At 34.9% G+C, this 16702-nt stretch overlaps 1 protein-coding gene across 1 annotated transcript in view; it reads left to right on the forward strand.

Annotated features, from left to right (window-relative positions):
• Window positions 1-16702, forward strand: part of LOC145664075 (suppressor of lurcher protein 1-like) — a 938444-nt gene that overhangs the window by 481467 nt on the left and 440275 nt on the right. Inside the window, exon 4 of the mRNA XM_081730414.1 lies at window positions 15753-15933. Within this exon, the coding sequence (XP_081586540.1) occupies window positions 15753-15933 (181 nt within the window). The remainder of the gene's footprint in view (window positions 1-15752; window positions 15934-16702) is intronic.

Genomic DNA, 16702 nt, shown 5'->3' on the forward strand with positions numbered 1-16702 from the left:
GACTCTTGCGTTCATCACTAGACTCCTCAAGTCCTCAGTACGTTTTCTGGGTATAACGGGATGAAAAAACTAAATCTTTCAATTTAACGTCGTACAATTATATCCTTTAAGATAAGGAAGACAGATTATTAAGACAAGTAAAACATTTTGGAAGATGTGGGAGAGGATGGGAGTATCGCATAAAAACCCACGGACATGATGTTGTACATCACAAACTTACTTGGCCGGGGATCGAACTAAAGGTAAGCGCTCTACCACTGAGGTAAGTTGCCTCCCTGTAGAGGCATGAAACACAAGTTTTTGCTACACGAGTTGTTCCTATTAGCTCCTAACAGTTGAAAATAAGAACTTTAGCCACAAAGTGGACAACCAAATTCTACTACTACACCTTACACTATATTAATATATAGTAGAGGATATTGTACTTCAGGACCACCGACTAAAGGTACATGATATTGCGGAAGCTCTAGGCATTTTAGTGGATGAGTATTTCATGCTTTGACCACAGAATTTTCCACGAACAAACTGTCTGCAAGATGAGTGCTATGACAGCTGACATCAATAAATCTCTAATTAGCTCATTTTAAGAATAATCCAAGTACTTTTATGCTTAGACCCATAAACACAAATGGCACACTGCTACATTTCTGAAATGTAAAAACTGTTAAAACAATGGACACCTATGATTTCTCCAGCTCTGAATTTAACCATGTGTATGTGCAACCAGCCAGATAGATCTTGGCTTTGATGTTAGAGATACAAAAGTCCCCCTATTGGAAATTCTGATCACTGTGTTATATACATGGTTCTTGATATTTATAAACCGCCTAGCCCGAAACCTGAAATTCTTAGCTGTCGAGATTATGGTAGTTTTGATGATTTTTTTTCTTTTGCGATGCTCAATATATATACTGGAAAACATTGAGTCATTTGAAACAATAGACGGTAAGGTTTCCTTTGTACAGGACGCATTAACACCTATATTCGATGTGCATGCTCCTATTAAAAAGATCAAGCTTTCTAAAACTAAACTCCCGTATCTCTCAAGTAATACCAAGCTATTAATAAAGATCGATCACATCTCAAGTTCAAGCGTACCAGAACCCAACAAGATTGGGAAGAGTTTAAAAGGCTTAGGAACTTTACAACGTCAGTGGTTCGACAAGAAAAAATTGCTTACTTCTCTTATCGTATTAAAAACTGCACTGTAGTTAAAGACAAATGGAAAGTAATACAAGAGTTGGGTCTTTGTAACAGGAACAATGATGTAGCACTTTCCAGTGAAATCAATGATCCAGATATTATTAATGATCATTTCGTCAGTCTTCGTGGTTTGCCTCCTATTAATTTTGAGAGAGTTGACAATCAAACTAAGAAATTTCTGTCTAAAAAACATCCACAGCTACAGACAACATTTCTATTCAACCCAGTAAATGAATCCGATGTGAAAAAGACGGTACACAGCATAAAATCTAACTCATCTGGCCTTGATGGAATAAGTACTAAAATGATCAAACTAGCGTTACCATTCATACTAACAGCTCTAACAAAAATAATTAATTATTCACTAGTTAAAGGCCGCTTTCCTACTGCCTGGAAAACAGCAAAAGTGGTGCCGCTACCAAAGAAACCCCGCGTTACTTCCTTAAACGAGCTACGTCCAATTAGTATCTTACCAATAATGTCAAAGGTTGTAGAGAAATTAGTAAACCAGCAATTATACGACTATGTTAATCATAATAATATTATCCCTATTATTCAACCTGGTTTTCGTAAGCATCATAGTACTGTCAGTGGTAATAGATGGGATATTAAACGCAGTTGATAACTCTCAAGTTGCAATCATAGTCCTCTTAGACCTAACCAAGGCCTTCGATCTAGTTAATCATAACCTGTTGCTGGCTAAACTAAGGTATTATAAATTCTCTGATACCGTTATAAACTGGATTGAAAGCTACTTACTAGGCAGGAAGCAGCAAGTATATCTTAGGACAGCTCAAAATCCCTTATATTCGTCACTCGTTATAAACAAAGGAGTACCTCAAGGATCAATCTTGGGTCCCCTTTTATTTTCTATTTACATTGCTGACCTCATAGATTCCATTAAATACTCTACTGCGCATTGCTACGCGGATGACACACAACTTTGCATCATGTCATCACCACAAAATATTGAACAAACTGTAGAACTTGTTCTCCTATCTGAATGAGAACTTTGACCTCTATATCTGAATGGTGTACCGATAACGGTATTGTCATCAACCCCAGTAAGTGCATATTTACGATTATAGGAACCTCACAAGAGTTGAGTAAAATCAAGGTACCGGTTCTAAAAATAAAAATTATGGACACTTATATTTTTTACTCTACCCATGTGAAAAGCTTGGGACTCATATTGGATAAGGAAATAAATTATAATAATCATATATCTACTCAGTGTAATAAAGCTATTACTTTATTACGTCGACTTTACAAAGCCAAAGACTTTCTCTCTCAGTCTATGAAATTAAATCTCATACAAGTTCTTGTTTTACCGTTATTAGACTACTGTGACGCTGTATATGGACCATCTGTCTCCTTTTACAATTCTAAAACTATACAGAAAATACAGAACTCGTGCATTAGGTTTGCCTTTAACTTAAAGAAATCGGAACATATCCTACCAGTGCTAAATAGAAACGATATTTTAACAATGTCGAGAAGAAGATACCTACGGTATAGTTGTCTGATATATAAAATCCTTAAAATTCAATCCCCACAATATTTATATTGTAAATTTACAAGGCGGTCACAAATTCACTCTCACGTTACGCGTAACAGTGAGAAATTCAATGTACAAAGACTTAAACTGAAGATAGTGCACAGATCACTTTCTACAGCAGGTCCGAGAGTATGGAATGCGATACCAAAAGCTCTCACGGAAATAGTCATTTAATTCATTTCAAAATTCATTAAAATCAGATTTGATGAAATCCCAGCGACTGGCCTCTTTTCACTTACATGTACAGTTTAATGTTACAACTTAGCTAAATCCAACAATATCGATACTTTTTATTGCATATGTGACTTGTTTATTTTCTGATTTATTCTTATACTTGGATTTTTTAAAAGCTTTCTCCCCGTTACTTTTGATGTGTAATGTTAATTTTTGTATTCTTTTGACAAGGGTTAGGTGGTAGAGCAGTCATGGCTGAACCTCGCCCGCTTCAATAAAGACATTTTCATTTCATTTCATTTCACTAGACAAAACCATCATTACTAAATACTATGCAAAACTTTTGAACCAGCTTCATTTAAAAATAACGGAAAAAGATAGTTTATCAAACAGGAATCTCACATCGTAATCATGATAATGCTTCCATACGAATGTCGTTGCAATTGACCAAGTTGGATATCATTTACTTTCACATCCGCCTTATTCATCAGATCCGGCTCCATCATACGTTCATTCCTTCTCGAAACTGAAAAATATATTGGTAGTCTTCGATTATCATTAGATGATCTCCACTTATGTATTCTATGTGCTGTACTCCATTACTAGCATCAAGGACTAGCATATCGTGTAGCATCGAGTGTATTTAGTGTCAAAGAATAATATGTTTAAAAAAATTGGAGGAGATATCAATGTTTTATACATCATATCTAGGCATTTTCATATAACCCTCGTAGAAGTGAGAGCTTCTCTGCTCATACATATCTGCTTCTGTTTTATATCACATGAAAGGGGGGGGGGAATCAAAAACTAAATTCCTCAAGATATGTCTCGAAAGACTTAAACTCTTATGTCGTCGTTTCCAAATTAGAGGATGTATGATCATCTGAGATAAGATTTCCGTAAATATTTATCTCAGTATTCCCTAGATAAGATATTTTGTAAACTTTAAACTTATTTTAGCTTTCCTAAATGGCAACCCTGTTAACTCGATTGCAACTTCCATGATTTCATGGAAACGCAAAGAGGAAAAGAAAGTTAAAACAAGAAAAGGTGGATATTTGACGAGTTTCCAATACAACGCCTTTAGTAATCTAACACGGCCTGTTCCAGACATTTGGGTTCTCCTTTATCAAGGAAAAAGCATTGATGTAATAGGAAAAAAGAACAATGCAAGGAAAGAAAATAAAACAAGGAAAACGGAGTAAGAAAAAAGAAAGTGCTTTTGTATTCTAAGAAACGAATGATTTTACTGCTTCCGTGGAATCAATATATTGAGATCGATTACCTTTTCTCTCTCTCTCTCTCTCTCTCTCTCTCTCTCTCTCTCTCTCTCTCTCTCTCTCTCTCCTCGACTCCGATGCTCTCAGATATTTTCAGAAGAGGCATCTTTTCCTTCGATTTAATCCTATCTATCATTGTCAGTACCTGTACGAGGAAGTATATCAAAATTTGTCTCCTTCAGCTTTTTGATGGTCTAACATTTCCAGAAGTTCCTCAATGATTATTTACTTGATTTGTTGTTTTTAACATCTCTTTTGAGAACTGAGAGTATAACTAACTAATTAACACTATGGACTGTGGAACTTGGAGGTTCAATACCTCTCCTTCGACTTCTATCTTTAGCCAACTGAATCCAGTTTCTACCAGCGTTATTTTTGTTTAAAACAAAATCTTCAAAACAAATGATTAAAACTTGTTTTAAACAATTGATTTTGTTTAATACAAATTTTATATACGTTTTAAACATTTTGTTTTAAACACGTCTTGTAATCTACAGTTTATTTTATCTCATTTCCCCCTTGATTTTAGCGTTTGTTGTATTGTTTACATGTTTATCAGTTGTGGTATCGAAGATTGGACTACTTGTAGAAAAGATATTAACAAATAGATAAAAGAATTATCTTGGAAACAAGTTTTTGTGTTCTGCTCAGAAAACAAACAAATGGTTCTTTGCTACAGCGCGGTTTTGAAATTAAATATCGCAGATATTTGTTGATACAGTACGTGTTGGTTATCAGTCTCTGTACAACTTGGAATCATTTAAAATGATTTTTACGGTAATAAAAAAGGATATCATTTGGAACAAATTTATTAAAGTAACTTAAACTCCATCAGAGAAGAAACCAACCATACGAGCTCGTTGCAAAGCGTGTAAGAAAGGAATGGTTGATTTAGTTCAAAGAGCGAAGAATCATTATGAAAAATGCAATGCTATGAAAAAATTGGAAACCCAAATAGATGGTAGAAGTTTTGATCCGAAAATTGCTTCTGATGATTCTAACGTCACTGATATGATTGAGATTCAACCGGAAACTTCAAGTAAGAATTAATTTTGTATCATCAATTTCTTTTTCACTATATTATGAACATTTTATTTCATCTACCTCCTCACCACTATTCTAAATTTTCTTTAAAACTTTACATCCTGAATAGCTTGTATTGAAGGGACCAGGCGAGAAAGTGCAAGGTATGGCAGGCACCCGCGTAACTATACCTTAAAGCGTGATACTTATTGTTACATCATTGTCGAATGTCAGTGAGGCTCCTGGGACGACTTGATCTACATTTGTTCGTCTGTCTGTATGTATGTACCACGCTACAGGGTGCAATTTTCCATCTTTCAACGTTAAATTTTGAGGGTAGAGGCACAGACGTCCGGAACTTGTATAGATTTTGATTGCGATCCGATGTAAAATTTCAAGGTTAGTGGTTCGTATCCCACTTTAAACAATAATCCCTGTCTCATATAGCCTTGTTATTGATGAAAAACTGTAATCAATCAAACCAAACAAACTAATTTCATGCATTTCGAACAAACGTGTGTTGCAGGATAAATTTGGCTTGAACTTAGTTTATTTTTAAAAAAATATTTTTTTAGATATGAGGGATTCAGAGCACTCGTAATCCAAGTCCATTTTCAAAAGCCACGTGAAAGGGTGTGGTGTGGGCTAGAGTTTAGGACAACTGCTAGACAAGGGCATTTCTGAAACGGGGGAACAGGAGGGTTAATTGCTCCCTCCCTGATCATAAATTTAAGATATTAACATTATATCGTGTATGCTGCAGCATGGGAAAGATTAACAAGTCAAGTTCCGAATATCATAGTCAGTAATGCATACTCGTAATTACGTTAATTATATGCAGGGTGTGTCAAAAGAAATACATCAACAAAAAAGTCAGATCTTTGCAACCACCAACCCGAAACGAAAGGAAGAAAAGCTATGTGACAAGGTGCAATCTAGAGTTTTATGTGATTGGCGCTAGAGGGGAGCATCCGTTTAGTCATCTGCACACCTACTCTGAATTTCAGATTTTGGGGGCTGTAATGCAGATTTAGAAACAGTTTGCTGAGCAAAATCCAATAAAACAAATTTGAAGTCCTTACACCGAATACATACAGATTTTGATCAGTTATAATCCGTTTCCATTGGCCGTAAAGGATCTGTAGGCCTATATACCTATTGCTCTTTTGTATTTTCTTGGCCCAGGAATTCCAAAGGTGGCTTTACTCTCCAGTTTTGGGCCTGCTTAAAATTCTAGAAATTGGACCTAAGCAAGATTTTGATCATTTGTATTTCCTCCGTATTTATTCGACGTAAGGACCTCAAACTTGTTCTGTTGGATTTTGGTTATCAAAAGGTTTCTAAATCTGCCTTTCTGCCCCTAAAATCTGAAATTCATGGTGGGGGTGGGGACAGCTGCCCTTCTGCCTCCACTGACATCGCTCTCAAGCGGCTGTCATATGAAACTAGCCCACGCCCTTTCATATGGTTTTAATTTCATTTATTTCTGACTCTTGACTGTGAAGATATTACATTTTGAAATAGAATTCATCTGCTGAGCAAAACTGAACCTTATTGAAAATATTCTTTGATCCATTGTGCTCAGAATGCCCCGAATATTACTTGTCTTCAATATAAATATTGACTTTAAAAAACAACCAATACATAGGCTGGTAGAAAATATTCTAAAGTTAGCATAACATGAAGTCTGCTTCAGATATTAATTTTCGAAAATTTATTATTTAAAAATCATTTTATTAGCGTCATTTTTCCGGAATAGCAATCAAATTTTGCAACTAAAATTTCACTCACCTCCAGGTGATCAATTGAGTAAAAATGACGCACAATTCCGATAACAATACAATTATTTGAGACAAATGTACAAAATTGTGTTAGAGCCAAAATCCAACGGTCATTCAAAAGTCATTGTACAAACCACCGGTCCTACACAAATGAAATTAGGTTTAAAAAAGTGCGTTATCAGTAATAGCTTACGGAAATAAAAAGTCAGCATTTTGAAACCGATATGGACACTCAAAAGTCATTTCCAAAACAGCTAATGCTATAAAAACGAAATTTAGTATATTAAGCTGCATTATCACTAGTGGACAATGAAATAATAATAATAATAATAATAATAATAATAATAATAATAATTATTATTATTATTATTATTATTATTATTATTATTATTATTATTATTATTATTATTATTATTATTATTATTTTAGAAAATCATCTTCGAGTCTAATTTGGCCAACAAAAATTCATTATAAAACTATTTAAAAGACATTTTTTAGCCAAATGATTTTATTTTTGTTATCAATTTTGCACTAAACGGTATACACAGGATGAATCTGTAATACCGGTTGCATGTAAAGAGCAAAAAGTCTTAACAAATACACAATTTTGAAATATGTTTAAAATCATGTTTTAAACTGTTCAGAATGTTTAAAACATGTTTTTCGTATCTTTTAAAACATGTTCAAAAATTTTGAACATATTTCTCATGTTCCAAACAAATGCTTTGTTCTTTTTTTTTTTTTTTTTTTTAAACTGTTTATTTATCCCTGGTTTTTAATTTGTATTCCTATTTCTCCGAGATCCAATATAATAGTGTCCAAATAAAGTGCCCTACAATAAATATACTTGATATACATATAAAAAAGTACTTTGATTACGTACTTTAACATGTAGAACATATACTATGTAATGTATTCATTTATGTATTCTACTGAACACTGTCAATGAGTATATACCTGTTGTGTTCAATATACAATAAATAAATAAATTCATGTTAAAAAATTGTCCTTCCATCTGCGCCTATATATTCCTAATGGTCGTTTTCCTATTGAAAGTTCAGTTAGAACTTTGAACGCGTTCCTATTTTCTTCCATTAGGGCTACATGGGCTGCGCATCTGAGCTTCCTAGATTTGATGATCTAACAATGTTCGGTAAACGATATAAATTATGTATTTCATCGTTATGAAGTTTCCGCCATTCCCCATTCCCGTTCCTCTTGGGTCCGAATATTCGTCTCAGGATCTTCTTCTCAAATACTTTTAGTCTATGTTCTTCCCTCAGAGTAAGCGACCATGTTTCGCAACCATACAGAACAACAGGCATGATTATCGTTTTATAATATATTTAAAGCTTCAAATTCCTCGATAGGATTTGCGACGACAAAAGATTTTGAACTGAGTAATAACATGAATTCCCTGCTTTTAGTCGACATTTAATGTTTTCTTGAATATGGTTTTGGTCTTTTACTATTGATCTTAGATATTTGAAAGTATCCACTTTGTCGAAAGTATTATTTGATATTTTAACGCTGCAGTATTACGACCCCGATGAACTTCCATGTATTTAGTTTTTTTTCGGATTACTTCTAAGCCCACGTCCCTGCAAGCGTTTAAAAAGATCTCTGCATTTCTTTATGTTGTTTACCTATCATTCCCTATTAAATTTACATCATTAGCATATGTCATAACCTGATGAATACTATCATTCAGCTTTAGGTCCTAATTGCTATCTTTGATTTTCCTTATTGTATACTTCAGGACAAAGTTGAATAATAATGGCGACAACGCATCTGCTTGTTTCAGGCCATTAAAGACATTGACAAAAAATTTCCTACCCGGACTTTACTTTGTGATTCATTTAAACATACCATGATTAATCGAACTAGCTTTTTCTTGTATTCCAACTTCTGTAAGAATATTGTACAATGTTTCTCTCCTAACCGAGTCATAAGCCTTCCTAAAATCAACAAATAGTTGATGTACCGGGATATTGTATTCCCATTTCTTTTTGAGTATTTGTCGAATGGTAAACATCGGGTCGATAGTTGATCGTTTTCGTCTAAATCCACACTGATCATCTCCGATAATTGCATCTGCGTATGGAGTCAATCTTGATAATAGAATGTTTGAGAGGATTTTATAGGATGTTGACAAAAGAGAATTGCCTCGATAATTATTGTAATCAGTTTTGTAACCTTTCTTGTGAATTGGAACAATGATTGATTCTCTCCACTCCTGTGGCAATTACTCCTTGCTCCAGTCAAGGAGAATGAGAATGTGTATCTTGTCTCACAAGTTTTCCCCTCCAGCTAAAATTAACTAAGATGGGATTTCGTCTACACCCGGAGATTTGTGTTTCTTTAATTTCTTTATAGTGATTTCAACTTCTATTCGGTTGGGTTCTAGAATATACGGTTCTGCTGGTGAATATCTCTGTCTCCACAAATATTAGTTCTTGGCTGCGTGTTAAGCGAATCGCCAAAGAAATCTTTCCATTTTTTTTTTAAGACGTTATCTGTGTCAGAACAGTTCCATCGCCTTTCATGAATATGTAAACACGCGGAATCGGCTTTCTTAAAATAGTTAATGCTCTTGTACATGTCCCGAATGTTTTTATTTTTACTATTATCTTCAAGTTCCTAAATCTTAGCTTTAAAAAACGCGTTTCTTTGCTCTAAAACTTTTGAAATTTTCCCGGCAGATGTCTACGAAGTTTTGTGCAGTTATTTCCGTCGAATGTTTTAGCCAACGCAGTTTTGCCTGTTTTCTCTTCTCTGCTAGTTTAGTGCATTCCTGATCGAACCGTGATTTGTTCCTACGTATTTCTGCTTGTCCGTCTTTTTTTTTTTTTTTTTTTTTGCTGAAATTTTAATGCTATCTCTGATTTAAACCCAAGTATAATCAACACTAGTGCACTCCTAATTTTCTAAAATCGAGAATCTATTCGATACTTCAATCTGGTATTCCTCTCTCACCTGTCTCTAATCTATTTTTCTAAATTAAACTTCTCCGTTTTCAGATATTGTATATTTCCTTTATTCAGCGATAATCTCTCTCTTATTTTCGCTGCTACCAGATAGTGATCAGTTTCACAGTCAGCTCAACTAAACGACCGAACATCAGTTACGTTAGACTGTCTTCTTCTATCTACTAAAACGTCATCGATTTACTTGTTTTATTATTTTTTTTTTCGTCTGGTAAGGTCCAAGTCCACGATAATATCTTTAGACGTTGCAAAGTTCGCGAGTCTAACACCGTTGTCATTACTTTCCATATGCAGACTTTCATTTCCACAATCAGTTTGAAAGTATCCTCTCCTACCTTCGCATTGAAATCTCCTAACATAGTTTTAATATGGTATCGCAACATTTGGTCAAATATCAGTTCCACTCCTTCGTAAAAACTGTCTTTTATATCATCATCCTTATTTTCTGTTAGGGCATATATATTTAAAACAATATCACCCCCCGACCCATAGCCCTTTTAGGATTTTTGGTATATTTTTATACCACGGTATAGTATCGTCTTTGAGCGCTTATTTAGGTCCTATAACAAGTATTTAAGTCGGTTGTTTATTGGTCAAGTCAAGGATGGACCAAAGAACACCCTAGATGCGTTTTAGAACCGGATGTTCAACTTGGCGGCACCAAGTGGGTGTGGAGGGACGTAATATATGTTTTTTCTTAAGGCAAATTTCAAACATTTTTCACGGTTTTAGTTTTCAAGATATCAGACTGACATTTTGCATACTGATTGTGCGTACCTTTGGGTATTTCCGAATTTTTTCAGATCCTACGTAAAACTTATGCTGGGCCCGAAAGGCGCAAGTGTTCCGAGAGAGTGATTTTTTTCAGAAAAATTCCGGTTTTCCCGATTTTTCCGGTTCAAGTGTATGATACGGACATGTGAGTGGTGGCGTTGGAAATGGCTCGTTATACTGAAGAAAGTAGCTTTTGAACCATGACTCTAGGCTAAATAGTAATGAGGCAGTAAATTTTTATTATATGTATACATATGTATGTATATACATGTATAGGGCCTAAATTCATAGTTTCAACAATTTTCTGCCCTTTGTTTTTAAGATACAAGAGCGACATTTTACATACGTATTATGTACATAACAACGTATGCTTTAAAAAAAATCAGATCCCTACGTGAAGACAGTCTCGGGCCAGAGGGGTGGAAACTTTTCGATTTTTTTTAAATCTCACGGTTTTTCTCAATTTTACCGTTTCTGGTGTATAATACGGACAAGCGACTGGTGTCCTTAGAAAGTATGGTCTACCCTAAAAAAAAAAAAAAAAAAAAAAACGAGGTATGAACTATGATCCTACAATAAATAGTAAGGAACTGTTTGAGTGAAAGTCTAAAATTTACCTCATTCTAAAAGGAAATTCTAAAAGGGTTAAGAGTAATAAATGAGTCTATCGTTAACAAATTCAACCAGCTTAATCGTTGATATAATTTAGTTGTGAACGAAAAACTCTGTTACTAATTGGTAATTTTATTTCCTTCCCCGTAAAAGAACGTAAGATTTCCGAACTTTACAGTTCCATTTCCTTCCCACCTAACTTATTGAACTCGTACCTGGTCCATCCTGTATTTCTCTAACTCGCTCGTTACGGGTTTTAACGCGCCTGTCGTACAAAAGACTTCGAATATTCCACGTTCCAAATCTCATTTCCATTTTAGTTTGATGAAGTCGTGCCAAGTTAACAATCCTGGACCGAGGGTTCTGTAAATGTTTCTGAACAAAGTACCATTTTTACAGGATGAGGTTATTACCCTCACGCCGAACCCCCCCAGCTGGAGGACCACCCCTTGTCGTCTGTCCGCGACTAGTTATTCAGTATATTCGCAGCTACGCTCTTTATCTAAAGGCCTTCTCCTCGATCCGCAGCCTGAGGACGTACCATGCCGTGCTGACAGGGACCCAGGAACTAAAAGTGTATGAGATGTAAACCTAACAGTATGAACTCAGGGTGGGAATAGAACCTGGGGTTTCCTTCGTTGAAGGTGCTGGGAGTTCTACTCAAAAGCAGGTTGGGGAGTACAGTAGCTCAGTATTAGCACTCCTGACTAGTCTAGTGGCTAGCGTATTTGGTGTACGTGGTCCCAGGTTCAATTTCCGGTGGGAGACCCTTTAGAATTTTGTCTGTCCTCGATGGTTGTGCGTTCGTGTTCCCGTCTTTATAGGTTACTGGAAGAAAAGTAAAAAGTGAAATAAAACATAATGATAATTAGGTACCAGTAATTAAGTTACTGAGGGACGTTCGGTAAATCATTAAAAAAGTGATAGAGCGCTTACCTCTGGTGTGTGGGGTCCCTGATTCAATTCCCGGCCAAGTAAGTTTGGGTGAACAACATCGTTATCGTGGGTTTTCTCGTGGTACTTTCGTTTCCTTCAAGTTTCACATTCCACCAATTCCTGCATCATCATTCACTTGTCTTAGTCATCGTCTCCGTTAGTCTAAAGGGCGTAATCATGGTACGTTGCCTGAAATATTTCATTTCATTTCCAAAGGCAGGTTCCAACCCACTTCCCTTAACGTAGCTACGTGAGTTCATTAAGTCAGAAAGTAGGCGGCCAGTTTATTTCCCATGAGCTTCAAAAACTGTGACAAGCTGGAAGTTGACAGTAGATTTAAAATAAACATAAAATTTGACCAAAGTAAACGTTTATGATTACTAATCTGTATTACAGTTTCAGCAATATAGAATTACCTTCATCAAACAATGTTATAAAAGCACAGTCTCTTTCTGAATATAATTTCATAACGTGTTTGGTGAAGGCTATAATATAACACAGAAATATATTGCTGAAATTGTAACACAGGTTAATAATAATAAATGTTCGGTTTGATCTGATTTTATATTCATTTAGCTGTACGTAGTTCCATAGCTAGTGTGAGCAATATTCTAACAACTGGAGTACAAGAATAAATTGAAAATGTGGATTAAGGACGCCATAGATAATTATGGCTTCATTTCGCAGCTAGACATTTGAATTATGTCAATTAATATTTTCCCTATATAGAGCACATGACTTTCTATAGAATCAAAGAGTAGACAGAACCTTGTGTCATAATAATTCTTCGAATTCTGTGTTGCAAGGTGTGATCAAAAAGCACGGTAAATGTACTTGCACAGTGCCACATATTGACATTGTATCCATTGCAAGCCCGGTAGACTAAACCTTGTGGTACAATCAGTGTCGAGTTTGAACGAGTTGTGACATGTTAGTTGGCTTCCAGAGACAGAAAAGTAAGTACGTGTTAAGAGTGTCTCTCAGCCACCAACATTAAGTTTTGTTCTAAGCTGAAAAAAAAGTGCCAAAGAAGCTCAAGAAATGTCAATATCAGTGCATGGCGATAAAGCGGTGGCATTGAAGACTCTTTGCAAGTGATATGAGCGGTTCAAATGAGTCAAGAAGTCGTTTGAAAGCGTGCAACAACCGAGACGCCCTTCGATGTCAAGAAAAGATGAAAACGTGCTTAAAGTTGCACAAATGATTTTTTTCGAACAGCTGTCAAGAATTCGACAGCTTTCTCTGGGGGCGGTGGCTCCGGTGCTTGGAATCCCGGGTTCGATCCCAGCTCGCGCTGTGTGCACTTTGTGGTGGACAAACACCGTGTTGGTTTGTGGGTTTTCTCGGGGTTCTTCCGTTTCCTCCCACTTTCTTCATTCCACCATTTTCACTCATTTCTCATAATCATCGTCTCTGTTAGCATAGCCGGCATAACCGTGGGACGTACAACTCAAAGATTTCATTTCATTTCATTTCGACAACTTTCTGAAGAACCAAACATCTCGCGTGGGTCCATGAAAAACATTTAAGCAGCCAATTAAATGGGCCTTCTTCATCACGAAAACCACACTTTGCGCCGTGCCACATCTTGCTTTTAATCCACGAGTTTGTAGTCGAAAATATACGCCTATCTGTCTACATTCGCTGGGCTCTCCAGATATAACGCCAAACGACTTCTGGCGCTTCACAAAAATTAAAACCATGCTTAAAGGCAAACATTTGATCACCATTGAGGGCGCCATGATGTTGGGATAAACGCATTGCTAGCTAAGGGCAGTACTTTGAAGGAGATTGCATCAAATTCTATGTAAGCGTGTTACTTTGTTTCTAATAAAATTATTCACCTGAGGGAGATTAAATCAAATTCCATGTAAGCTTATTATTTTGTTTCTAATAAAATTATTCACCTGAGGGAGATTAAATCAAATTCCATGTAAGCTTATTACTTTGTTTCTAATAAAATTATTCACCTGCAGGAGATTAAATCAAATTTCATGTAAGCTTATTACTTTGTTTCTAATAAAATTATTCACCTGAGGGAGATTAAATCAAATTCCATGTAAGCTTATTATTTTGTTTCTAATAAAATTATTCACCTGCAGGAGATTAAATCAAATTCTATGTAAGCGTGTTACTTTGTTTCTAATAAAATTATCATATACAGTATGTATTGTATATTATACCTGGGTGTATATATATATATATATATATATATATATATATATATATATATATATATATATATATATATATATATATATATATATATATATATATATATATATATATATATATATATATATATATATATATATATATATATTTGGTACATTTTAAGTTTTCATGCAATTAAGCAACATTTGCCGCATTTTTCATTATGATTTGTTTATCAGGGATGTTTTACTTTAAGACAATTTGTTTTCTCACGCTAGCAATTGCATTTTTTATGATAAAAGTTTCATCTTTCCGCTCGGATTAAACTTGTTTGCTTCTCGAAGTCACATCGGTAAAATATTAAAGTTTAGTGTCTACTTACTTAAAAAAAAGAAAGAAAGAAAGAAAAAGAAACTTCAAAGAGCTTGAAAGTAAAGTTCGTGGTTTGAGGGAAATTTCATACGTAAATATTGCAAAAAGGAAAAATGGGATTTTTTTGATAAAACGTGAAAATCCAGTGAAATTCTTAGGGAAACTAGTTGACTAATATAACTGTTTAAACTTTTCTTTGCTATTCAGAAATTAACCAGTGCAATAGCAACAGTGTGTGTGTTTATTCAAAGGAGCGTAATAAGTACTCATTACTGGTTGAATGTCTTTATGTGTTTGTGACAGAAACAAAAAACAAATCAACGAAGCAAACGTGGTTGGCACTCCCTTTAATATACAGTAGTTAAATTAGTCTTATCTCATAACTTCTGTCGTAGGGATTAGACAATAAAGCAGGGGAGCTCCTTCGTGGCTAAGTGGTTAGCGTACTCGCCTTTGGCGTGGGAGACCCGGCTCTTCGATTCCCAGCGAAGCTCATGTAGTTTGGATTCCACGTTAAGCAATAGGTCCATGCCTCATATAACTTCGCTACTGAACAGGACGTTGAATTCAAAACCAACTCAATTCAACAATAAAGTAGGAAAAATTTGATTTAAAAAAAAGAAAATTTCGTATCGGTCGAGGGAAATGTTCTTAAGGAAACCTACGAACACTGCTTCAAAGGCCTGTGAAAAGAATTATATCATTAGGTACGCTTCAAGAACTGCCACATCTTAAAAAATAAATAAATAAAAAATAAAATATCCAATTATTTTATTTTGCAGCAAGAAATGATCAAGCATTCAATTTGCTATGCATTATGCATAGTTCCTTATCAAATAGTGAACAATGTTACCAACGATCTGAAAATTAACGTTCTTTTTCTCTTTGTTTATTTCAGGGTGCGAATGTTTGCTGTTTTCGGGGACGTACAACAAAGAATATGGACTGTTCACAAGTCCAGATTATCCAAGCCCTTACGATGACAATATCAACTGCCTGCTCTATACATTTATCGGAAGTAAAGAAGAAATTATTCAAATTACTTTCAAAGAATTCGATGTTCAAAAGTCACATTTAGAGTAAGTACTGGTTATCTTTATAATTATCTTTTTATGTAAATCTGCAATCTTAAATTGATAGTACTTGTATTAAACTATAATGAGTACATTTGTTTTCAGTTTATCGTGAAATGTGTATCAGTTTATTTTGTGTCCGAATAAAATTTCAAGATTGGTGCAAAGGGTTGTTTAATTCGTGTCCAAGCGTGCGTTCTGTCTGTAAGCGTTAGTACCAGGTTTGATTCCTGGGAAGGATGGTTATACAAATTCGGATTTTTCTATAAACATTAAATATCTTCCTATGACAATATAGGATTATACGAAAATGCAGCTATTGATTTATATCTCTCAAAGTTTACAAAACTTATTTTGACAAGATTTGACTCTATACAAATGGCAGAATCCATTCATATTGATTAAAGTGCATATGGCTTTCTTCAACAGGATTGATTTCACGTAGCTATACTTAATGATTCACGTTGATTAAAATGTGACGAAATTTTTCTGTCAACATTTTATCAAATCTAAGTATACTCTGTGTGTGTGTGTGTGTGTGTGTTTCTTCTTTTTTCTAAAGTGAATTCCTCCTAACATAAGGATTCAAGACACGTAGCTAAATTACCTTTATTAGGTATCCTTTATCTCTCGTCGTCACGATTTCTGTCGAGGAATTTGAAGCTTTAAATGTATATAACAATAAACATGCCTATTCTTCTGCTGTATGGTTGCGCAACATGGCTCTTTATTTTAAGGGAAGAACACAGACTGAAAATATTTAGGAATAAATGCT

Source organism: Thermobia domestica, chromosome 11 (assembly GCF_964235325.1).
Source record: "Thermobia domestica chromosome 11, izTheDome1.hap1.1, whole genome shotgun sequence".
NCBI classification, from domain to species: Eukaryota; Metazoa; Arthropoda; class Insecta; order Zygentoma; family Lepismatidae; genus Thermobia; species Thermobia domestica.